A 24,535-nucleotide genomic window follows, 5' to 3' on the forward strand; every position below is an offset into this window, starting at 1 on the left:
GCCTGAAGAAGAGAATGACTTTACCAAAGGTTTTGCACTGAGTTTTTGACAGAATCAAGACTAGAACCAAGGTTTGCTTTCCGATTCCCCAAGATGGCTTCTTCAGAAGCTTTCCTTCCTTCCTTCCTTCCTTCCTTCCTTCCTTCCTTCCTTCCTTCCTTCCTTCCTTCCTTCCTTCCTTCCTTCCTTCCTTCCTTCCTTCCTTCCTTCCTTCCTTCCTTCCTTCCTTCCTTCCTTCCTTCCTTCCTTCCTTCCTTCCTTCCTTCCTTCCTTCCTTCCTTCCTTCCTTCCTTCCTTCCTTCCTTCCTTCCTTCCTTCCTTCCTTCCTTCCTTCCCTTTCTTCCCTTTCTTCCTTCCTTCCTTCCCTTTCTTCCCTTTCTTCCCTTTCCTTCCTTCCTTCCTTCTCTCTGTCTCTCTGTCTCTCTCTCTCTCTTCCTCTTCCTCCTCCCATTCTTTCTACCCATCTGAGGCAAAAGCAAACATGTGGTTCAAGAGATAGAGTGCTGGGCCTGGAGTCAGGAAGATCAGTTCAAATTCAGCCTTGGGCACCAAATAGCTATAAAACTCTATGCAAGTCACTTAACTTCCATTTTTTTGCCTCAGTTTCCTCAGCTGTAAAATGGGGATAGCAATAATACTACAAAGGATTGTTGTGAAGATTATTTGTAAAGCAATCAGTAGAATGTTGGGCACCTTAGAGGTGCTTAATAAATAAGCATTCCCTCCCCCTCCCTTCCCTGTTAGTGCTCCCCGCAAATCTCTGCCTAAAAGTTGCAGATGAGGTGCTAATCTGCCTCAGTGGAGGGAGTTTGCTCCTCTCAGAGTTCCCCATATCAATAAAAACACAGGCTGGTGATTTTACAAATTCCTCTATTTTCCCAGGGAGTGAGTCTCTCTCTTCTAGTCCTGGATCTTTGGTGGCTCGATGTTGGAGCAGCTCTGCTGTCCTCTGGGCCCGGTCTCCCTTGCTATCCAGCCAGTCTGGGGGACTAGCCACACACTTTTCCTCTCATATTCCAAGGGGAGCTTGGTGTCCTAAGCCAGGGATTGTGGGTTCAAGTCCCATCTGGGGTGCCACATGTGGGGTTTTCCTTAATGGACTTCCCTGACCAGCAGGGTCCCACAAAGGAAGGGGCTCACCTTTGTGATGGGACTAAGGAGAGATAGGAACCGAGAACCAGGGTGGAAATGAATAGGGCAGGCAATCCCTATGATACTCCCTTTGATAGGAAAGTATGAGTACAAAGGAACGCGAGGTGGAGGAGGAGATTAAGATAGGGAATGCAGGCCGAGATGGTTACAGCCTCGGGGAAGGAGAAGGTCAAGAGGAGAGACAGAGTCATTGAGGAGCCCAGTGGAGCTCCATGAAAGGGGAGAAAAAGCCAAGAGCAAGTTCATGGGATTGCCTCTGAATTTAATCCTTTCCTGCTTGGGCCGTACTCCCAAGCACTAGTAACCACATCACAAGGTATAGACAATCAAGATTGGGTGGCAAGGTAGAGGGAACACCTTTGGGCGTGTAGATTGCAAACCGCTTTCCTGGGGAATTGAGTCCGAGCATGTTAATGAGTTTGTCTTAGCCAAGGGCCGCATGGCCAGTTTAAGGTTACATTCACAAGCCTCATAGGTATAACCTTATGCTTGGAGACACAGTCGCCATACAGTCATTTATATTTCATAGATGTGAATATGCTTGGGATGCTACAGGTGAGAGCCAGTGAAGGTCTGACTTCTCCCGGGCTGGAGCGCCATGTGTGATTCTCTCTGACTCTTTAGCCCGCCAAGGGGGCAGTGAGCTGAGGAGGAGGGGAAGGGAGTGAAGGAGAAGGCCCCAATACGTCTTTTGTCCCAAACTAGACTTCTTCGTTTCAGGGTTCCGTGGACTGCCCCAACCTGGAGTTTGAGTATGGGGATGCTGATGAACATGGGGCAGAGCTGTCAGGTATGGGTCCGGTGGCTCTGAGAGGAAGGAAGTGGGGAGGGAGGGAGAGTCTATGGTTCACCCTCCCCAACTGGGGCTCTGTGGTCTCCCTGTCCAGTTGTCTCTGCTCCCAGTAAATGTCATGTTTGTCACTGAAAGAAGAGTTTTCTCTCTCCTCTTAATTTGTTCTCTCACTTTCTCTTTCCACTGCTCCTGTTGGGCCTCCCCTTCCTCAAATATTACTGATTTCATTCATTCTATAAGCATCTTTAAAGCACCCAGGGGTGGGATGGGGCTGGGTGGCTCAAAGAATTGAGAGCCAGGCCTAGAAATGGGAGGTCCTGGGTTCAAATATGACGTCAGATACTTCCCAGCTGGGTAACCCTGGGCAAGTCACTTTAACCCCATAGCCTAGCCCTTCTTCTTTCTGCCTTGGAACCCCACTACACAGTATTGATTCTAAGATGGAAGGTGAGGGTTTAAAAACAAGCAAATAAAGAAAGAAAGCACCCACTATGTGCTTTATACATACAAAGACAAAAAAAGATAGTCTTTTCCCCTCAAGGAGCTTAGAGTGGAAGGAGGGGTGGGTAGTAAAGGTAAGCAGTGAATACAAGGTTAAGTAAATATAAAATAATTTCTTAGAGGAGACACTAGCAACTGGGGTTGGGGGAGATCAGGAAAGGCCTCAGGGGAAAAAATGGCATTTGTAGTGTTTGTTTGTTTTTTAATCTTTACCTTCTGTTTTAATATCAGTTCTAAGACAGAAGAGATAAGGGCCAAGCATTTGGGTTTAAATGACTTGCCCAGGGTCACACAACAAAGAAGTATCTAAGGACAGATTTGAATCCAGGCTGGATCCGGGCAAGACACTCTATACACTGTGCTACCTAGCTTTCCCTTTGAGCTGAGTCTTGAAGGAAGCTAAGGTTTCTTTGAGGCATGAATAAGAGAGTATTCTAGGCACAGGACACAACCTCCATAAAGCCATGGGCCCACAGTGCAGTGATATGGAGAGGGAAGATGGGAATCTGCTGAGCTCCTCACCACACTCTCCTTTTGCTCTATTTGACCTTTCTCCCGGTATTTTCTCCTCTTCTCCCTACTTTTTCTTCTGTTCCCCCCCTTCTCCCCTTCCTTTGTTCTTCCATTTCCTCTGCTTCTCTCCTTCCTCTTCCCTTCCCTTTCCCTTCTCTCCTCTCTCCTCTCCTTCCTTTCCCTCCCTCCTTTCCTGCTTCTCCCCCTCTCTTTTCCTTCCTTTTCCTTTCTCTCCCTCTCTCCTTCCTTGTTTCTCCCTTTTCCTCTCTCCTCTCCTTCCTCTTCCTCTCCTTTCCTGCTTCCCTTTCTCTCCCTCTCTCCTTTCTTGTTTCTCCCTTTTCCTTTCTCCTCTCCTTCCTCTCCCTTTCCTGTCCTGCTCCTCCCCCTCTTTTCCTTCCTCTCCCTCTCTCCTTCCTTGTTTCTCTCTTTTCCTCTCTCCTCTCCTTCCTCTTTCTCTCCTTTTCTGTTTCCCTTTCTCTCCCTCTCTCCTTCCTTGTTTCTCCCTTTTCCTCTCTCCTCTCCTTCCTCTCCCTTTCCTGTCCTGCTCCTCCCCCTCTTTTCCTTCCTCTCCCTCTCTCCTTCCTTGTTTCTCTCTTTTCCTCTCTCCTCTCCTTCCTCTTTCTCTCCTTTTCTGTTTCCCTTTCTCTCCCTCTCTCCTTCCTTGTTTCTCTCTTTTCCTCTCTCCTCTCCTTCCTCTTTCTCTCCTTTTCTGTTTCCCTTTCTCTCCCTCTCTCCTTCCTTGTTTCTCCCTTTTCCTCTCTCCTCTCCTTCCTCTCCCTCTCCTTTTCCTGCTTCCCCCCCTTTTCCTTCCTCTCCCTTTCTCTCTCTCTTCTTTCTTTCTTCCCTTGCCTTTCCTTCCTCTCTAACTTTCTCTTATTTTCTAACCCCTATCTGCACTCATTTTTAACCTCTCAGAAGTGTCTGACAGTATATAAACATCATTCCTCATATATCATCTATTAACTTGAAATCTTTTACCCCAAATCATATGCTGTGGATTTAAAGAACAAACTCTGCCACGTGATCCAGCCAAAGCAGCCTGGGTTGTCTGAGCTATTGGCCTGTGTGTGTACATTTCCTCTCCTCACCCCCCACCCCCACCCCATGCCACCCCTCTCCCATCCTGGGATATTCCTAAAGTGTAGCTGAGCAAATCCCACTCATCTGTCAGAGCTGGGCTGGCTCTCCTCTGGTGTTTGTTTTCTAGCTCAGACTGAGTATGCTCCCTTCAGTATTTAAAGACCTCAGTGTTCAGTGAGGTACGAATGCCAGTTATTAATAAGCCATTCCCTCTGTGCCTGGGAAAAAGATGAGGTAAAAACTAAATTTTTCTGTCACGTGGAAATGATACTTTGAGGCACGTTTCTCTCAGAAGAGATACATCTTTAGAGAAGTTCTTAGGAATAAGTACAGAAAAAAATGTCTTGATGAATGACAGGGAGAGACAGAACAGTCAGTTCTACTCCACCCCCCCTCCCATACACACCTTGAGGGGCCTTGTGCTCAGTTTTGCTTTATTTCCTGCTTTTGTGTTTGTTGTCATTGTGCTACATCTCTGTCTGACAGCTAGGGAAACTGAGTCTCAGAGGAAGTTCAGACCCAGACTGTCACTTCTTAGCTGTGTGATCTTGGCCAAGTCAATGTCCATTTCTAGACCTGAGTTTTCTTATTTCTAAAATGAGGGAACTAGATAGACAGGGTGTCTAGCACTTGGAGCTCTAAATCTCCTTGAAAAAGGGCAGAGTTTGTGAGTGAGAGAAAGGATAGGAGTTTCTTTAATCATTCCATTACTCTCAAACCTAGAGTCAAGAGCCCTAACTCCCAGTCTCAAGTTGAGTTAATTTGATTCAGGTAGTAGATCATGACCTAGATTTCACAGCCTTTTCTCTTGCTTCATGAATTCAGTTAGGAACCTAGCTAATGAAAAGAGATTCTAGGTCAAGAAACCGGGATCCAAAGATCTTAAGTCTTGTTATCTAAGTCCTTTCCTAACCTCTAGGGCAGTGATGGCAAACCTTTTAGAGACCAAGTGCCCTGCCCTCCCCCCACTCCCCTCCCCTTGCTGTACCCCTTACCCAGAGGAGGAAGGAAACACTCCCATTGGGCTGCTGGGCAGAGAGGCAGGGGAACTGAAAAATGTCCTCAGGCCTGGTGTTGAGAGGGAGAAGAGCAGAGAATCCCTCTGACTTTCTAGTAAGGATCTCTGGTTGTTGACGGCTCGCGTGCCCTCTGGCAGCCCTCTCTGGCATGCATGCCATAGATTTTCCATCACAGCTCTAGAGCATCTCTTCCTAGATTTTATTCAGTGCTGATGTCATGGAATTATTATTCTTTGGCTAAAGTAGTTGTTATAATTATTTATATATGATATATATATATATGTATTTATAGGGAAATAATTATTTATGTAGTGTTATAAGGATGGCAAATTGGATGTCATCATATTTGATCCTTACAACAACCCTGCCAGGTAGATTTTATTATGACTCTCCTCTTATAGACAACCTCTTGGAGCCTCAGTTTCCTTAAATGACAGGTGCAGGGTCACAACATTAATGTGTCTGTGATGGGATTTGAACTTACAAAAGCAGCTGCTGCCCAGAGTCTGTGGCATTGCCTCTGTCTATCTGCCAGGCAGTGCACTATACTCTACGAAAAACTCAGAGGAGGGATAGATTGGGCTCCAGCCTTAGAGAATTGCCTACCTTTAACCAGACAAGTCCATTAAAGGCAGTGTAGATGGTCTGATCCCATGGATGCCGAAGCCACGTGCTGTCTTCTTTCTCTCCCTCTAGTTGTCTTGCTGCTTCAGCAAGACTGACTTGCCTGCCATGGAGGTGGTACAAAGGAGTCCCAAGTTCCATCACAGGCAATTCTCTCCCTGTCTTGGCTTCAGGATCTGTGTCTCTTTGCTCACTCAGTTTAACATCTTTTCGTGTCTCTTTTGTTTTCCTTCTAATTTTTTTTTAAACCCTTACCTTCCGTCTTGGAGTCAATGCTGTGTATTGGCTCCAAGGCAGAAGAGTGGTAAGGGCGTGGCAATGGGGGTCAAGTGACTTGCCCAGGGTCACACAGCTGGGAAGTGTCTGAGGCCAGATTTGAACCTAGGACTTCCCATCTCTAGGCCTGACTCTCAATCCACTGGGCCACCCAGCTTCCCCCTCCTTCTAATTAAAAAAAATTTTTTAATCCTATTTTTGATGGTCTGCACTTCATTTTTTTCTTTGTCTCTGTGTCTTTCCTCTCTCCCTCTGTCTGTCTCTGTTTATCTCAGAGAGTGCTCCACAGCACTCTCACGAGGGTCTTGGCTCTGGATTTTAGGAATTGATGTGGGCTTCATAATCTGTAGAGGTGGGATTGGCTTCCATCAGAATGAATAAGCCAGAAGAAATGGAAAGCCCCACGAAAATGGAATGATAGGGGAGGCAATAGGTAGTATAAGGAAAAGGATTCTGGGTCAGGAGCCAAGAGACCTGGGTTCTAATCCTAGTTCCTCCACTAGCAAAGCTGAGTAATCTTGGGCAATTCCGTTTTCTTCTCTGGCTTCAGTTTCCTCATCTATAAAGCAAGGGGACTGAACTCAGCTGTCTCTAATGCCCTTCCCAGCTCTCACAGCGAATCTTTGCCGTTCTGTCTCTTCTTCCTTCTGTAACCCAAATTGGGTTGCCCTATCTATTGCGGTAGCCAGCTGGCTGGAGGAGTGAAAATTTGACTGTCTAATCGCCTGGGGACCTGGGTGGTTATTTTTAACTTTCTCCTCGGAAGGGGAGGAAGCTGGCTCTGGGCAGGGCTGGGCACAGGAATGTGTTGGAAGGCCCAGCTCTCCCTCTACTAAACTGTTGGTGATCCTATCTGTCCCCCCTCTTCCCCACCACAGAACTGTACAGCTACACCGAGAACCCGGAATTCATAATAAACAGACATTGCTTTGAAGAGGATTTCAGAACTCAAGGTGCCTCCCCCTGCCCCTGGCCCTTGGGTTGAGAGACCCTCTCCTCCTAAAAGTCGGGGAGCCAGAGTCCTCTGGCCTCCTGCGGTAGCTCAGGAAAACCTAACACGAGGCAAGAGATGATGGCAACCCCGTCTTCTTCCTCTATCCCAAGAATTTCCCAGTAGTCAAACTGTGGGCGGAAGGAGAAGCGGTGGACCAGAAATGAATTCTTGGGTCCGTGGGGCTGGGTCTTTGTTATTTATTATACCTGAGTTAGAGACTGGCCTGTGTAGTTTTAGCCTCCTCCTCCTCTCACCCCCTTTAGAATTTGTCTCCTCTAGCCTCCTGACTGACTGTTGGAACCCCCCCCCCCCATTTTAAAAGCTACTGGCCCCTATTTCTCTGGGTCACTGACCACCTTGACCCATCCATTCCAAACCTCCTTCATTTCCCTTCTGGAAGGAGTCCAGTTTGAGAGTTAGAGGGAGCCTGAGGGAGAAGGTGGCCTCAGAGTGACCCTTCTGTGGGGTCTGTGGGAGCAGGTCAGTCTTGGCTCGTGGTGGGCACGGCCCTCCTTTCTCCCCAGTACAAGGCAGAGGCTGGCTGGAGCTGGAGGAGGCCTCGCAGAAAGCCTATATAATGCGTCTCTTGGATCGGTTGGAGGTCGTTAACAGGGAACAGCGGCTGAAGGTGGCCCGGGCTATCCTCTATCTGGCCCAGGGTAAGTGGGGGCATGTATGTGGGCTATCGGGTTATTCTCAATGGAGGCTGGTCCCCTGCACTGTCTCTCCACCAGGCAGATCTAGCTGGATACTGGATGTCGCCTGATGATTTTGAGTGGAATTAGGGAAATGGAACCTGCCTGGAACTCTCCTGCGTCCAGTGCCTTGCTTCTTTCTACCTCTGTCTCTCCAGATAGCTCTGGGTTTACTGCTTAGTGCTGGGGAAAGGAGCTGTAATCTGGCTCCAGCCAGTCAGAAATCAAACCTTCCCTGTGTGTAGGAGCCCTTGGCAAGGGCCCGTGGGAGAATATGGGCAGGATAAGACATGGTCCAATGGGACAGGTGCCCAACAAGAGGTCACGTTAATACAGCTTTGTGGAGCAAAATGTTGGGGGGATTTTGGAGTCCTTGGACTTGGGTTGGATTTATCATGGGAGATCACTTTTTAAGTCAAGCCTTGGCTGCTCATGCAATGGCTAGAGAGCCAGATAAAGGCTACTAGCAAATGATTTTGCTCTTTTGTGGAAGCTTTACAGGAAAACGTAGGCAAGAGCCGCATAGGATGAGAAGACACAGGCAGGTTGGGATCTGTACCTTTGGTGGGGTGCGCCCACCTCAGTGAGGTCAGGACTCCATTGCACTATTCGGAGGGTGGATGAGTTTTCCTGGCAGGGAGGAGCAAGGAACCAAAGAGAGAAAGACTTACAGTCATCAAAACAATATGGTAACCGCTAAGAGACAGAAGGGTGGATCAGTGGAATAGACAAGGGGTAAATGACCTCAGTTAGATCCCAGCCATTTGACAAAAACTACTGGGAAATTTAGAGAACAGTATGGGGAAAATCAGGTCTGGATCAACTTCTCACACCCTATACCAAGGTGAATTCAAAATGGGTAAGTGACAAATATAGGGAATGAAATCAAGAAGGACTTAGTAGAATATTGTTGGAAGGAAGCACGGCTCACTCCCTTCTTCTTTCTCACCCCCTAATAAGATTTTGGGCAATCTGGGAGCTCTCAGAGTGGGGAGAACCAGAAGCCAGGGAAGGGATAGCCTGTGGCACCTCCCCCTGATTTTCTGTCCTCTGCCTTCTCTCAGGCACCTTTGGGGAGTGTGATACAGAAGCGGACGTCCTGCACTGGTCCCGCTATAACAGCTTTCTGCTCTACCAGATGGGAACTTTTACTGCCTTCCTGGAGCTGCTGCACATGGAAACTGAGTGAGAGATCTTTGGCTCAGCTGTTCTTGGGCCCAGATTCCCCTACTTTGGGCACACTAGGGAGCAGGGTATTCCCTGAAGCACCCCCTGGTGCTTTCCACCTATACGCTCGAAAACATGCTCTAGCTGAGCCCCCAGGGTTCTGTCTACCCTTAGCCACAAGGTCCATGGGGAGCTTTCAGGGGTGGGCTGTGTCTATGAACCTGGGTGGGGAAGGACATGACATCTTTATTTTCCCTAATGTTTGAGCTTATTTTCTGCATTTAAAATCATCGTTCTGAGAAGGGGTCCATGGGCATCACCAGACTTCAAAGGAGTCCATGGCACAAAAAAAGATTAAGAACCCCCTGGTCTAGGCCCCGTATTGTGCTAGGTATCATGGGAGACATAAGATGGGGAGAGCCACAAACCATATTCTCTTCTGTCAATAATACTGAATGAAATAGTGTACATAAAAGACATTGAAACCTTAAGGTCCTAGAAAAAGATGAATTATTATTTTATTTATTTAATATATTTATCTATATGAATAGAACATTTATTATTATTTTATTTATTTAATATATTTATCTATATATTTATAATATATTTATATCATATATTTAGTTACATAACTAAGTATATAATATAAATATACCAGATATCATATAAAACACATATGTATATAACTAAATATATTATAAATAGAAAATAAATATTATATAATATGTTATAACATTATAAAATAATATTACAAAAATATTATAGTCATCCATTATATAACTAAGTATATAATATAAATATACCAGATATAATATAAAACATGCATGTATATAGCTAAATATATTATAAATATAAAATAAATATTATATAATATATTATAATATTATAAAATAATATTACAAAAATATTATAGTCATCCATTATATAACTAAGTATATAATATAAATATACCAGATATAATATAAAACATGCATGTATATAACTAAATATATTATAAATATAAAATAAATGTTATATTATACAATATATTATAATAAAATAATATTACAAAAATATTATAGTCATCCATTATATAACTAAGTATATAATATAAATATACCAGATATAATATAAAACATGCATGTATATAACTAAATATATTATAAATATAAAATAAATGTTATATTATACAATATATTATAATAAAATAATATTATAAAAATATTATAAACTCATCAATTATATAACTAAGTATATAATATAAATATACCAGATATAATATAAAATATGCATGTATATAACTAAATATATTATAAATAGAAAATAAATATTATATAATATATTAATATTATAAAATAATATTACAAAAATATTATAGTCATCAATTATATAACTAAGTATATAATATAAATATAACATTTATTATTATTTTATTTATTTAATATATATTTATACTATATTTACATTATGTAATATAAAATACACATTTCTATATCTAAATACATAATAAATGTTATATAATATTACAAAATGACATAACTAAGTATATAATATAAATATATCTGTATTATGATGATGATGTCAGCTTTCCCTGCCAGCTATGGGTTTTCCCTAGCCTCCTCCTCTCTTCGGGGCTTCGTGTGTGTACGTGAGGCCTCTCATGAGTTCCCTCACTGTCTCCCTTCTCCCCGGGGCAGCAATAGCCAGGCCTGTAGCAGTGCCCTACGGAAACCAGCCATCTCCCTTGCAGACAGCACAGAGCTCAGGTAAGTGCAGGGTTCTGGGCCCGTGGCCGCCTCTGAAGCGCCGCTCTAGAGGGTGAAGCCGGAGCCAGACCTCTCAGTGTAGTCTCGCTGCAAGCTGGGTAAGCTCCTGGGCTGCTGGGGAGCCGGAGGGAAGTTCAGAGGGAAGAGGTGGGTGTTCTGGGCCTCTCGGAATCCCTCAGATGGATGGAATCAGTGGTGAGGGAATCCCAGGCAGGGCCAAGGGGAAGGCAGCCGCCTGGGCTTACCACTTTCCTGCTAGTTTGCCCACTCGCAGCCCTTCCTGGTTCCCTCAGGCCGGTGACTGACTATGGGGTGGAATCGGTGTTTAGGTGGGGGTTCCACGTCCCAGGCCTTAGGTATGGAGGAGAGCCCCCTCGACCCACAGGACAGGCTTATCTCCTTTGTGGTCAGCCAGTTTGCCTCTCATTCCTCCGGGCCAGGAGCCAGAGTCCCCCAACCCGCCCCCTCTCCACCCCACAGGGTGCTGCTCAGCGTCATGTACTTGATGGTAGAAAACATTCGCCTGGAACGGGAGACGGACCCTAGCGGATGGAGGGCAACCCGGGAAACCTTCCGAACAGAGCTGAGTGAGGAGGACTATGGCTTTGGGGAGCAGGAAGTGGAAAATTCCAAGGATTCAGCATTGGCCTTATTTTATGGAGGGAGACAGGGAGAAGGAAATATGTGGGCTCTCTGAGGCCACAAACCTCCCTGACATGAATGACTCCTCTTGCCCTGGCATAGTCATGATGTGACTCAGTAGAGGCGTCACTTCTCAGGAGACCTAGGTACCAAAGAAGGTCCTGTGTTCAGATCCTGGCTATTATCCCCTGTGTGACCTTGGGCCAGTCCCTTAACCTCTCAGCCTCAGTTTTCCAAACTGTAAAATGAGATGAGTTGAACTAGGTGACCTCAGAGATCCATCCATCTCTAAATCTATCTTCTGATGACCCTTTTACTGTTTGAACTAGAGCAAGTTGTTTTACCATTCTGTACCTTGGTTTCCTCAACTGTAAAGTAGGGATTGTCACCCCAGCCCCTCTATGCCTGTGATTATGGCCTGTGAGATCTTTGAAACCGTCAGGGTGGGCTCTGTGAAACGACTTCAAGGATTTTTAGAGGGGAAAGTACTAAAGAGATGCCAGCTTCTCCGTGTTTTTATTGCTATCAACTCATGGAGATTCTGTGATCAGCACTCCTGAGACTTAGCCATTTCCACCCCTCCAGGCCTTTCAGGAGCAAGCCTCCTTCTTCAGTGTGTACTTGTGTGTGCACACGTGTGAGACAGAGATAGGGAGTGTGTGTGTGTGTGTGTGAGAGAGAGAGTGCGCATGTGTGTGAGTATGAGTGTGTATATGTGTAAGAGAGGGAATGTGTGTAGGAATGTCTATGTGTGTGTAAGAGAGAATGTGGGTGTGAGTGTGTATGTATATATGTGAGAATGTGTGTGTATGAGAGAATGAGTGTGTATGTGAGAGAGAATGAGTGTGTGAGTGAAGAGTGTTTGAGAATGTATGTGCAAGAATGTCTATGAGTGTGTGTGAGAATGAGTGTGTGAGAGAATATGGGTGTGAGTGTATGTATATATGTGAGAATGTGTGTGTATGAGAGAATGAGTGTGTGTGAATGAAGAGTGTTTGAGAATGTATGTGCAAGAATGTCTATGAGTGTGTGTGCGTGTGTGTGAGAATGTGATGTGTGAGAGAGAATGTGGGTGTGAGTGTGTATGTATATATGTGAGAATGTGTGTGTATGAGAGAATGAGTGTGTATGTGAGAGAGAATGAGTGTGTGAGTGAAGAGTGTTTGAGAATGTATGTGCAAGAATGTCTATGAGTGTGTGTGAGAATGAGTGTGTGAGAGAATATGGGTGTGAGTGTATGTATATATGTGAGAATGTGTGTGTATGAGAGAATGAGTGTGTGTGAATGAAGAGTGTTTGAGAATGTATGTGCAAGAATGTCTATGAGTGTGTGTGCGTGTGTGTGAGAATGTGATGTGTGAGAGAGAATGTGGGTGTGAGTGTGTATGTATATATGTGAGAATGTGTGTGTATGAGAGAATGAGTGTGTATGTGAGAGAGAATGAGTGTGTGAGTGAAGAGTGTTTGAGAATGTATGTGCAAGAATGTCTATGAGTGTGTGTGAGAATGAGTGTGTGAGAGAATATGGGTGTGAGTGTATGTATATATGTGAGAATGTGTGTGTATGAGAGAATGAGTGTGTGTGAATGAAGAGTGTTTGAGAATGTATGTGCAAGAATGTCTATGAGTGTGTGTGCATGTGTGTGAGAATGTGGTGTGTGAGAGAATGTGGGTGTGTGTGTATGTATGTATGTGAGAATGTGTGTATGTGAGAGAGTGAATGTGTGTGAGAATGTGAGAGAGAATGTGTGAGTGAAGAGTCTGTAAGAGAATGCGCGTGAGAGTTTGAGTGTGAGTGTGTAAGAGAGGGGGTGTGTGTGCGCACGGTTGCAAGGGGAGATGCCCTTCTTGACGCCTCCGCTGCTTCTCTCCACTCCCTCCTCGCCAGCCTTCCCAGTGCGCAGTGAGGAGCCATTCGCCCTCCTGCTCTTCTCCATGATCACCAAATTCTGCAGCGGCCTGGCCCCTCACTTCCCCATGAAGAAGGTGCTGCTGCTGCTCTGGAAGGTGGTCCTGGTGAGTGGCAGGTCCCAGAGCCTCTCCAGATCTTTTCTCTACTTTGGGCTGGGGCTGGGGGCGGGGTTGGGATGGCCTCTCATCACTCGCAGCAATCAGAGGTGCAGCCCAAGCTCCTCATGTCCACGGGTTCCCACAGGAAGGAGCCGGTGAGTGGCAGGTGGCAGCCCCGGGCTGGCACTGGGGCTTTTTCCTGCTTCCCTCTCCACTCCGAGCTCTTTCTGCTACTCGGCACAGACGCTGTCTTTGCTGGGTGGGGGCGTATAGGGTGGGAACTGCCGCGTCTTTTTTTTTTTAATTAAAATGTTTTTCCAATGAACTAAAATTCACCTTATCTTCTTGCCATTCCCTCCCCCAGTGAAAAAGAAAAACAAAATTCTAAAAACAAACATGCACGGTCAGGTGAAACAAATGGCCACACTGACCTGGGAATTTTCTGTACTCTTGAAATCCTAGATCTCATCTCTCTCCCTCTAAAGGAAAGAACATTCGATTTAGAATGGGGGGTGGGGGGACCTGGGTTCAAATCCTGCCCCTGATATTTAATAACTACAGGACTAAACCTCTATACCTCAGACCCCTCATCAGCAAAATAGGGATAATAATATAATCTTTTTGAGGAGGTACCATGATCCCCTCCAGTTTTACAGATGAGGAAATGGAGGCTCAGAAAGAATATGTGACTTTCCCTGGGCCACTTGGTGTGTATTAGAGGCAGGATTACAAATTGAGATCTTCCCGACTTCAAGTCCAGAACTGGGTCCAGTGTGCCGAGGGTGTAGTCGGCGTTGGGAGGGGATGGAAAAGACAGCGCGGTCCCTGCCCTCGCCAATATAAGGCAGCATCAATAAGCACAATCGGATGCAGCATGCAACAGGTAGCATGATGGGAGAGAAAGATGTTGAAACTGGAGTTAGGGAAAAAAGTTTTAATCTCACCTCTGCCATTTCTGAATGGTCTGATGGGTGAGACATGATCCCTCTAAAGCCTCCGTTTTCTCATCTGTAAAATGGGAGTGATAATAGCAGCCATTTCAAAAGATTGCATTGGATTATGAAAACAGGAATCATATGCCGTAGGACCTGCTTTCTAGAACTGTTATAATGACCAAATAACGTAGAACATTTTGCAAACATTAAAGCACTATAAAAATGTCAGCAAATAGTTTTGTTATTTATGTGGCCTGATTTCTAGGATACTTTTAGTTTTTTTTTCCTTTTTGTGAAAATATTAATATTTTTTCGATTACATGTAAAACCATTTCTAACATTTGTTTTTTAAAATTTTGAGTTCTGAATTCTCCCTCTTCCTTCCTCCCCTTCTCCCTCCTTGGGAAGGCAAACAATTTGATGTAGATTATCCATGTGCAGTCATATAAAACATTTCCACTCTATGCTTTTCATTTTACAAAGCATTTTTCTCATCAGCTTGAAAGATTCATAATACAAGTATTATTATCCCCATTTTACAAATGAAGAAACTGAGGCTCTGGGAGTTTAAGGGCCCTGTCCAAGGTGCCATAGCCATATAAACATTAGTTATTAACTTAAGTGTAATTAATTACCAAGGGCGTTTATTTGGCTGTATCATTTAATAAGACATTTATAGAGGGCATCTGGGTAGCTCAGTGGATTGAGAGCTAGGCCTAGAGATGGGAAGTCCTAGGTTCAAATCTGACCTCAGACACTTCCCAGCTGTGTGACCCTGGGCAAGTCACTTGACCCCCATTGCTTAGCCCTTACCACTCTTCTGCCTTGGAGCCAATATACAGTATTGACTCCAAGATGGAAGGTAAGGGTTTAAAAATAATAATAAGAAGACATTTATAAATAAAAATAAATGATAAATAAAATAAATATAATATAATGGCACAATGGATCCAGTTCTGGACTTGAAGTTGGGAAGATCTCAATTTGTAATCCTGCCTCAAATACATACCAATAATAAAATAAAATAAATATGAATAAAAAATAAAAATAAATTTAAAAATAGCTATTTTATAGCTATTATTAATTAGCATCTTAAATCCCAAGTTTCTTACCACCAGAATTAATACCCTAGTAATAAACCCCTTTCTCTTCCTAGTCCCCGTTGAGATGGTGACTGAAGAGGGTGATGGTTGTCTTACTTGTCTCCCATTGCCCTTCTCTCTTTCTCTCCTCTTCAGTTTACTCTGGGTGGTTTTGAGGTCCTGCAAGCCCTGAAGATACAGAAGAGGGCAGAACTTGGTCTGCCCCCACTAGCAGAGGACAGCATCCAGGTTGTCCGCAGCATGAGGGCCGCTTCACCTCCCTCCTATACCCTGGACCTGGGGGAGTCACAGATGGCACCACAGTCCTCCAAACAACGAGGCCGCCGGGGACGGAAGGTGAGCCATAGTTTGGGATTGCTCTCTTGAGTGATGCCATCTTTGTACTGGTGAACAAAAACCAAGCCTGGACATCCCACCTGAAGCCAATCCCAGTCTTTGCCAGAGAAAGTGGAGAGGAGAACACGATCATTTTTGAACCAATCTGGCCTCCCCTCTGGAAGTCTCGGATTGGGGCCATCCCTCCAGAAGAGTTCTCGGTGTCCTGTTTGGGCAGACCATGGCTGTAGCCTTTTGCCTTGCTCTGTGGTGCCACCCTTGGGGTTTTTCAGGCCAGGTCCCACAAGGAATGTCCAGCCAAATTTTAACTGAACCCAAACCTTCCTTAGGATCTTGCTGTCTAACCCTCAGGAGTCCTGATCTTCTTTGAACCCCAATGGGGATAGGTAGAACTTTGCAAAGCAAACCAGGAGTCTTTAAGGGTCTCTAGCCTTATTGCTGCTGGAGGGGTGCCCTCTGGTCCTATCTCTGCTATCCTAGGCTCCCTATACACTGTGTGTGTGTGTCTATCTATCCATCCCCAAGGGTTTTCTCTGGGCCCCTAAGGTCAGGTCCATTTGGCCAGGAATGAAAACATTCATGAATAAAATAACAGAGGACATAAAAGGGATGTATGTATCTTGTAGGAGTGTGTGGATGCTCTATAGAGAGCAATACAATTCCATTTGAGACTCTAGTCTGTCTATAGCATGCATTGTCCTTTTTGACTTTGTTTTTTGCTTAATGTTTTATTTTCTCAGTTCCATGTACTAACAATCATTTGCACATGTTATCTGATATTTTCATATCCATATCACCTCCTCTCTCTCTCCCTTCCCCTCCCCGAGATGGTAAACAATTGGATCTGGGTTATATATGTATGATCTTGCAAAATGTTTCCCTATTAGTCATGTTTTGAGAGAATAGCCCTATAAAACCAAAATCCAAACATGAAAATACACAGAAATAAGGTGGAAAATCATGCTTTGATCTGCACTCAGACTCCAGAAGTTCTTTCTCTGGGGATGGATAGCATTCTTTGTCCTAAGTCCTTCAGAGTTGTCTTGGGTCGTTGCATGGCTGAGAGTAGTTGCTGTTTCTGGGTACAATGTTCTGGTTCTGCTCACCTCACTCTGCATCCGTTCATGGAGGTCCGTCCAGTTTTTTCTGAGATCTTCTTGCTCACTGTTTCTTTGGGCACAATAGTATTTCCTTCCAAACAGGGACCACAATTTATTCATCCAACCCCGAATTGATGGACATGCTCTGTCCTTGATGATTGAAGCTGATGCTACTCCTAGCCTTACTTGCACCGAGGCTGTCCCACTGACCAAGTATTTATTTTTTTTAATTTGGTCAATTTCGAACTGGTCAATTTCGAACATTATTCCTTGGTTATAAGAATCATATTCTAGTTCTCCCTCCCCTTCCCCCACCTTTCCTGTAGCCAACATGCAATTCCACTGGGTTTTACATGTGACCTTGATCAGAGCCCATTTCCATGCTGTTGATGTTTGCACTGGGATGATCATTTAGAGTCTCTCTTCAGCCATATCCCCTCGACCCATGTGATCAAGCAGTTGTTTTTCTTCTGACCAAGTATTTGAGAATCCGCCCATCCCCAAAGGTTTTCTCTGGGCCCCCAAGATCAGGTCCATTTGGCCAGCAATTGCCTGCCCAGAGAGGACAGCAGAACTGAGCGGAGAGCCATCGCCCATTCCCACGCGGTTGCCTTCACAACTAGGAGCATCGATTCTGTTCTAGGGTCGAGCGTTCAGAAGATCAGGCCGTGGAATTGACCCACGTCGAACTCAGACCTCCTTTGCACCAGTTAAAACCAACTCAGACAACTAGTTGGGAATGGAAACTAATCTGATTACCCCTATGAGGAAGGAAGGAATGTCTTACTCCATATTACCTTGCCTTGCCCGCCCTCTCCCGCCCCCAAGCCCTCCAAAGAAAGCAGGGCAGGACATGGTGGAAGCTGGACGCAGATGGGTTTGGGCATACGAGGGTCTCATGGCCGGGCCGTTTGGCCTTCTGCCAGTGTGACCATTTGGGCGTTTTCTGTCCTGCCACAGAGCCAAGGAGGGGAGGGAAAGAGGACGGGAAGGGAGGAGGAGCTTCTGATCCAGTGCTTTCCCCACCTCCCCCAGTCACGGTCCTTACAGCAGGGTCTCGAGGGAAGCTAAGCACAGTGGGATAAGAGCCCTTCTGCTGACCGACGTTCTCCTCTGCCTTGGCCCAGCAGCTCCTCACCAAGCAGGACAGCCTGGACATCTACAATGAACGCGATCTCTTCAAGAATGAGGAGCCTCCCCCCGAGGAGGAGGAAGAGGCAGGAGAAGGCGAGAGCACCTTGGATGGGGAACTTGACCTGCTGGAGCGGGGACCCCTGGTCCCCCCTCTTCTCTCCCAGACTCCAACTACTGAGCGTGTGACTTTCCCCAAGGGGTTACCATGGGCCCCCAAGGTCAGGTATGTTTGGCCAGGAAGGGAATAAACATTTATGTGACACCTACTATTTTTTACAAATATGATCTTATTGGATCCTCACAGCAACAATGAAATGGGTCCTATTATTATCCCCATTATACAATGGAAGAAACAGAAGCAGACAAAAGTGAAGTGACTTGCCCAGGGTCACAGAGCTAGGAAGTATCTGAGGCTAGATTTGAATTCAGTTCTTCTTGACTCCAGCCCTGGCATTCAACCTTCTCACCCAGGAATGGGAAAGGTTGCCACAGCAAAATAACAGAAGGCATAGAAGGAATACTGCTTCATTGGAGAGACAAAGTGGGGTTGACTGGGAGACAGGAATTCTGGCTTCTACGTTTTCTGGGCTATTGCCTGTCTTGTTCCATCTTCCCCACTTTTCAGAGCCTGAGGGTGGAGGCCCTTCAAGTCTCTTTCACTGTTCACTTTTCTGTGTGTCTTGGTTCATAATAAACACTTAATCAGTGTTTATTGACTGAATGTGTGACTTTTCCAGAAGGTCTGTCCTGAGCCTCAAAGCTCAGGTATGTTTGGCCAGAAATGGGGAAAATTCCAGTATTTTGCAGCAAAATTACAAGGTAAAAAAGGGGTGTGTATTGATTGGGGTGAGAAGTTATTCTCTAAGACAAAAGTAAGCTGGATGAGGAGTTAGGAATTCTGAGTTTGAATTTCTCTTCTGGTCCTGTTGTTAGCTGTTTCCTTTTTCTTTTCTTTGGTCTTATTCCCTATTCCTTCTTTTCCCCACATCTTAGGACTCTGGGATGTGGGCCTTTAAAGACTTTCTTTTACAGTCTGCTTTTTTAAAAAAAAAACTATACATAGTAAATCAGTTAATAAATACTTGGCTTTTTTGGTTTTTTTAACTCTTACCTTCTATTTTAGTATCAACTCTTAAGATAAGAAAACAATGGGGGTTAGGCAATTAGGGATAAGTGATTTACCCAGGGTCACACAGCTGGGAAGTGTCTGAAGTCAGATTTGAATCCAAGACCTCCTGTCTCTAGGTAGGGCTCTCAATCCCCTGAGCCACCCAGCTGCCCCGACTAACTTTTCTAGCCGTCCCTCTCTGGCTGATTTCTTTATTGCCCCCTCAGACAGAAGGACATCGAGCACTTCTTGGAGATTAGCAGGAACAAGTTCATTGGCTTCACCCTGGGGCAGTAAGTGGGTTTCTGATCAGGGGGTGGGAGGATCTGGAGGAGGGAGGTGATGGGGTACATGAGTATGTGTTGAGTTCTTGACCTAAGAAACAGAGGAAATTAGAAAGTACTGCCAGAATAATGGACACACTAGATGTCAGAATTAGAAGACCCTGACTGACCCCTCTGAGGCCCAGAGAAGATTGAGTGCTTGTCTCAGGTCAGCCAGCTAGATGCCTTTGACTCAGGCCTTCCCAATTCTGTTCTGCTATCCCAGGCTAACCAAATACTGGAGCTGGAGACCTCCTTCCTGCCCCTTCCCTCCCCTCTCTCCTTCTTCTGAGACTATGAGCAGTCCTTAAGGAGCTACCTTGAGCTCCTTTACCAGGAGCATCTCAAGATTTCTTTTTAAAAAGAATTTTCTTTCTCTCTTTCTTTCCTTCTTTCCTCTCTCTCTCTCTCAATATTTCTTTTTAAAAAGAATTTTCTTTCTCTCTCTTTCCTTCTCTCTCAATATTTCTTTTTAAAAAGAATTTTCATTCTCTCTCTCTCTCTCTATTTCTCTGTCTCTGTCTCTCCCCCTCCCTCCCTCCCTCCCTTCCTCCTCCCTCCTTAGCTTCCCTGAACAACCTGTGGAGAGAATCTGTTCAGGTATATGCATTATAATATATAGCCAACATCCTATGCTGAGCCATACCTATGGACCCCCAGATCTGTAAAAGGGGAGGGAAGGTCTATCAACATAGCTTTTTTTTTAAACCTTTACCTTATATCTTAGAATAGATATTAGGTATTAATTCTCAGGCAGAAGAGTGATATGGGCTAGGCAATAAGAGTTAAGTAACTTGTCCAGGGTCATACAACTAGGAAGTCTCTTGAGGTCAGATTTTAACTCGGGACCTCTCATCTCCAGGCATGGCACTCTATCCAGTGAGCCATCTAGCTGCCCCTAACATAGCTTTTAAAAAAGATTTCAAAGCATTTTGACCACTATAATTCTTTGTTGTAGATAATAAAAATATCCCCATTTTACAAAAGGGGAAACCAATGCAATTCAAGAGGCATTTTACTAAGAGCCTACTATGTGCCCAGGTACCACATGAGATAAAATGGACATTATCCTTCCTCTCAGAGAACTTATATTCTTTAAGAAGCTTAGGATCCTTACCTGGGCAACCAGATGATATAGTAGATAAGAGAGCAGGACCTGGTGTCAGGAAGACCTGAGTTCAAATCCAGGGTCCAGAACTTACTAGCTGAGTGACTTTGTATGTTATTTAACCACTGTATGCCTCAGTTTCCTAATCTGTAAAATAGGAATAATATCAGCACCCACCTCACAGAAATTATTTTAAGGATGAAATGAGATCCTAATTATAAAGTGTGTATGTAGCACAGTGCCTGACCTGCAGTAAGTGCTAAGTAAATATTTCTATTACTTGCCCATGGTCACATAGGTACTGAGTGTCAGAGCTGGGGAATGCACCCAGTTCTTCTTATTCCAAAGTCACTGTCTCTCTCCTCTTATAATGCTGGGTGCTGCCAGATTCCACCTGCTAAACAGATCAGATTTCCTGTCCTGCACCTCTATAATTCCAACGATAGCCGCCCCCCCCACCATTGGATTAGGGAAGTTTCCTTGCTTCTGAGGCTCCCAGTCAAAGAGGACGAAGAGCCTGAGTCATAGGGACTTCTTTCAAATGGGAGTGATCATGTAGAATTGGCATTTCCAGCCAGGTCTTAAAATTGTCTAATTGCACATCTCTCTCATTGACCCATCCCCTCAATGTCCTTTATTTCCTTTGGCCACAACAGGGTCTTTGGAGGCTAGGGGAAGTGTCTGAGGTAATTGAGGAAAGGAAGGAAGGGCCTGTGGATCATGGGAATGGAACTGGGCAGGAAGCTGGATTTGTGTGATTCTGGGTAAGACTTTAATCTGGGTGTGTTGGGCATTTTCGCCTCTTGTAGGGACACAGACACCTTGGTGGGATTGCCGAGGCCCATCCATGAAAGTGTGAAGACTCTGAAGCAGGTAACCAAGACTAGTGTACCAGGATGGGGAGGCTGACTCGTTAATCAGGGACATCCCAGAATTCTCTGAATGTCTCACTTTGGCCATTTGGCCCAAGACCATGGCTTTATTTGGGGTCTGATTAGCTTTGTCTTTTTGAGAGTGATACAACATGATGAAAATGCTCCTTTTTTCTTTCTTTCTCCTTCTCCTTCTCCTTTCCCTCCTTTCTATCTCCAATCAATTCAATTCAGCAAACCCTTATTAGGACCTTATTATATGCAATGTACTGTGTTATGTACTGAAGAGACAGACAGACAGACAGAGACAGAGAGAAACAGAGAGAGGAGGGGGAGGGAAAGAGAGAGAGGGAGGGAGGGAGAGGAAAATGGACAGGGAGAGAGGAAGAGGGAGGAATGAAACTCTTTGCCCACAAGGAATTGGCAATGAACTGGGATATTCTTTATCAACAATGTGAGGAAGCAACAGAAAAATCTGATGTATTGATACAAACATAAATGTCCTGGATGGGAGAAATCTTAGTATTTAAAGATGGAAGAGATGTCAGTATTCAAAACATTTTGCAACTCCCTCCCCTCCACCACATGCTAGTGGTGGTAACATTAGTGTCTGTTATTTAAGGAAAATATGTGACTGGATATCAACTCCAGCCCATTGGTAGGATACTACTGATCTTGGACACTCTCTCCCCATTTTACAGATGAGAACTCTGAGGCTCAGAGAAGTTAGTGATTTGCCCAGAGTCACCTAGATTAGGAGGAAACAGAGATGGACTTAAAAAACCAAGTCTTCTGACTCTAAATCCAGGACTGATTCCACCCTACTCTTTTTGATCCTAAACTCTGTTAGAATCACAATTGCACAGGACTAAGCTCTCTCTGGACCATACCTAGAGTAAGGTATTCTCTTTGGGACATCACATTTTAGGAAAGTCATTGGCAGGAGCAATCAGAAAAGAGTGACTGAACTGGCTATGGTGAGAAGACTGGAGATCATTTCATACAAGGATTGGTTGAAGGCACTGGGGATGATTGTTATATTTATTTTTTATTAATCAATACATCCTACTAACCTCCCATTTCTAATCAAGTAAATAAAAAGACCATATCTGAAAAAATAGCTGAAGGCTTTCACGTGGAGGCTGGGTGACCATTTGCCAGTAGAGGGGCTTACTGGAACAGTTTTGGTGTCTCAGGTTCCCTCCAACTCCAAGATGCTATAGTTCTGATTCCTTTTTCCCACCTTCTTCTCTCCCTACCAGTGAGTAGAGCATTAGACCTGATGTCAGGAAGACCTGGGGTACCAAATAATTACTATCTGGGCTGTGTTGGGCAAGTTACTGGGCCTCAATTTTCTCATCTATAGAATGGATTAGATTTGATGACCTAGTATAATTGAAAATCTGTTATCCTACAAAAATAACTACATTTCCCAGGAACCCACTGACTTCCTGTCATTATGTACTTCCTGTAGACAGGGAATAAATATTCAGTGGGTGGACCTTCTCTCTCTCTCTCTCTTTCTCTCTCTCTCTCTCGCTCTCGCTCTCTCGCTCTCTCTCGCTCTCGCTCTCTCTTTTCCTAGATGTCATGAGCATAGTGGTGGTAAGTGTGGGGAATTTGAATAGGCTAATTAGCCATGGTCACATGGTTTTTATTTTGTATCCCTTTTATTCTTTATTTCTAATGATCATTAATAAATCTCCTAAAATATAATATTTTTATTATTGAGATTAATTTTAATTTTTACAGCCTTTAATAGGTCATTTCTAACTCTAAAACTATGATTGTATTATCCATGTAAGGCCAGCCTGTAGAGCCACAGGTAAACAAACGTCTTGGCCCAGTGCCACTCTTGGTTGGAAACAGTGCATTAAGATTGCCCCAATACAGGGGCAGTTAAGTGGTTCTGGATAGAAAACCAGACCTGGAGACAGAGGTCCTGGGCTCCAATCTGACCTCAGACAAATCTAGATGTGTGACCTTGGGCAAGTCATTTCATCCCAATTGCCTGTCCTTTACCACTCTTCTGCCTTAGAACTGACGCTTCATATTCTAAGACAAAAGGTAAGGGTTTAAAAAAAGATTACCCAAACTCTCTTCTATGAAAGCAGGTCTCTCAGGCCCATGGCACTAGGACAAGTGGACACTACACTTTTCCTATGTTTTGGCTGAGTAGTACCTGTTTATGTCCTGAAGCACACCCCAAATAATGAGTATAACTTCATTCTCCATATCATGGGAAACCTTTCCAGTCTCCCTCCTCATGTGATCATTTCTGTCTCTCCCCAGCACAAGTATGTCTCCATCTCTGACGTTCAGATCAAGAACGAGGAGGAACTGGAGAAGTGTCCCATGTCCCTGGTGAGACAAGAGGCCTGGTGGTTGTGGGGAAGACAGAAGGAAGGCACAGATGGGGTTCTGGGATTCTGTACAGGCTCATAGCACTGTCAAGGAAGAATGTGGGGGAACAGAAGACACCCTGATTTGTCCTCAGCCTTTAGGAGCCCTGTTTGCCAAGGCCCTTGAGTTTGCCCTGAGTTCAGAGGCAGAAGCTGTTTGGATACCAAGAACTGGGTCCACAAACCTAGGAGTCCTGCTGTGGGAAGAGGGGACAGGCATAGGATTGACCACCTTGTGGCCTCTCACTCACATCTTGCCTTATTTCCCATCCCTCATCTGACAAAAGTGAGAGCTTCCTATGTGGCAACAAGTATGGATGGTTGCATATTCTTGGCCAAAGAGAGGAAGGAGAAGACACGATGCTTCTCCATGTCTTCCCCACTTTTCTTCTTCCATACTAAAGGTCACTGCGCTGGTCTTAGGGGTTTATCCTTGTCGCTTCTTCCTCTCTTTTTCCTTTCATACTCTCCCATTCTCTCCTTCTCTTCTTTTACCCTCAGCCAAGTCCTTCTCTCCCTGTTCCCCTGCCACCCCTCCCTTTAGCTCTGACTACGTTAAAGAGCTTTGGGGGTTCTGTCCTCATCACTATGTGTCATGGTTTTGCCTGAGGCTCTGTGCTGAGCTCCCAAATATCCATCCCATCTCAACCTTCTCTGTGCCTAATGAAGCCTCAGCAAGAGCTCTGGCAGACTGACTGCTGGGCTCAGCACAGGGACGGTCCATTGTTCTCCCCATCCATAAGATCACGAGAAGAATTCTGGGCCAGCAGCCAAGGAGATGGGAGCAACAGTGGTGCTATTAGAATCCTAGAACTTATCTAATCTACCATTCTTCATTTTACGTGCTTGAAAAATGAAGCCCGGAGAGCTTCGGAAGCCTAGTCACTTGCCGCTGGTTAGAGA

At 44.8% G+C, this 24,535-nt stretch overlaps 1 protein-coding gene across 4 annotated transcripts in view; it reads left to right on the top strand.

Annotated features, from left to right (window-relative positions):
* The window catches only part of STRIP2 (striatin interacting protein 2), a 76,682-nt gene that overhangs the window by 3,144 nt on the left and 49,003 nt on the right, over nt 1–24,535 (top strand). The window contains exons 2-13 of one of the 4 annotated variants that reach the window (XM_007504300.3): nt 1,873–1,942; nt 6,837–6,911; nt 7,477–7,611; nt 8,712–8,832; nt 10,491–10,559; nt 11,040–11,146; nt 13,090–13,217; nt 15,385–15,585; nt 17,816–18,042; nt 19,155–19,220; nt 21,168–21,231; nt 23,523–23,594. In XM_007504300.3, coding sequence (XP_007504362.1) covers nt 1,873–1,942; nt 6,837–6,911; nt 7,477–7,611; nt 8,712–8,832; nt 10,491–10,559; nt 11,040–11,146; nt 13,090–13,217; nt 15,385–15,585; nt 17,816–18,042; nt 19,155–19,220; nt 21,168–21,231; nt 23,523–23,594 — 1,335 coding nt within the window. Of the gene's footprint in view, nt 1–1,872; nt 1,943–6,836; nt 6,912–7,476; nt 7,612–8,711; nt 8,833–10,490; nt 10,560–11,039; nt 11,147–13,089; nt 13,218–15,384; nt 15,586–17,812; nt 18,043–19,154; nt 19,221–21,167; nt 21,232–23,522; nt 23,595–24,535 lie in introns of all 4 variants that reach the window. The other 3 variants (XM_001372530.4, XM_056799695.1, XM_056799694.1) reach the window with 3 other exon arrangements.

This window comes from Monodelphis domestica, chromosome 5 (assembly GCF_027887165.1).
Source record: "Monodelphis domestica isolate mMonDom1 chromosome 5, mMonDom1.pri, whole genome shotgun sequence".
Classification (NCBI taxonomy): Eukaryota; Metazoa; Chordata; class Mammalia; order Didelphimorphia; family Didelphidae; genus Monodelphis; species Monodelphis domestica.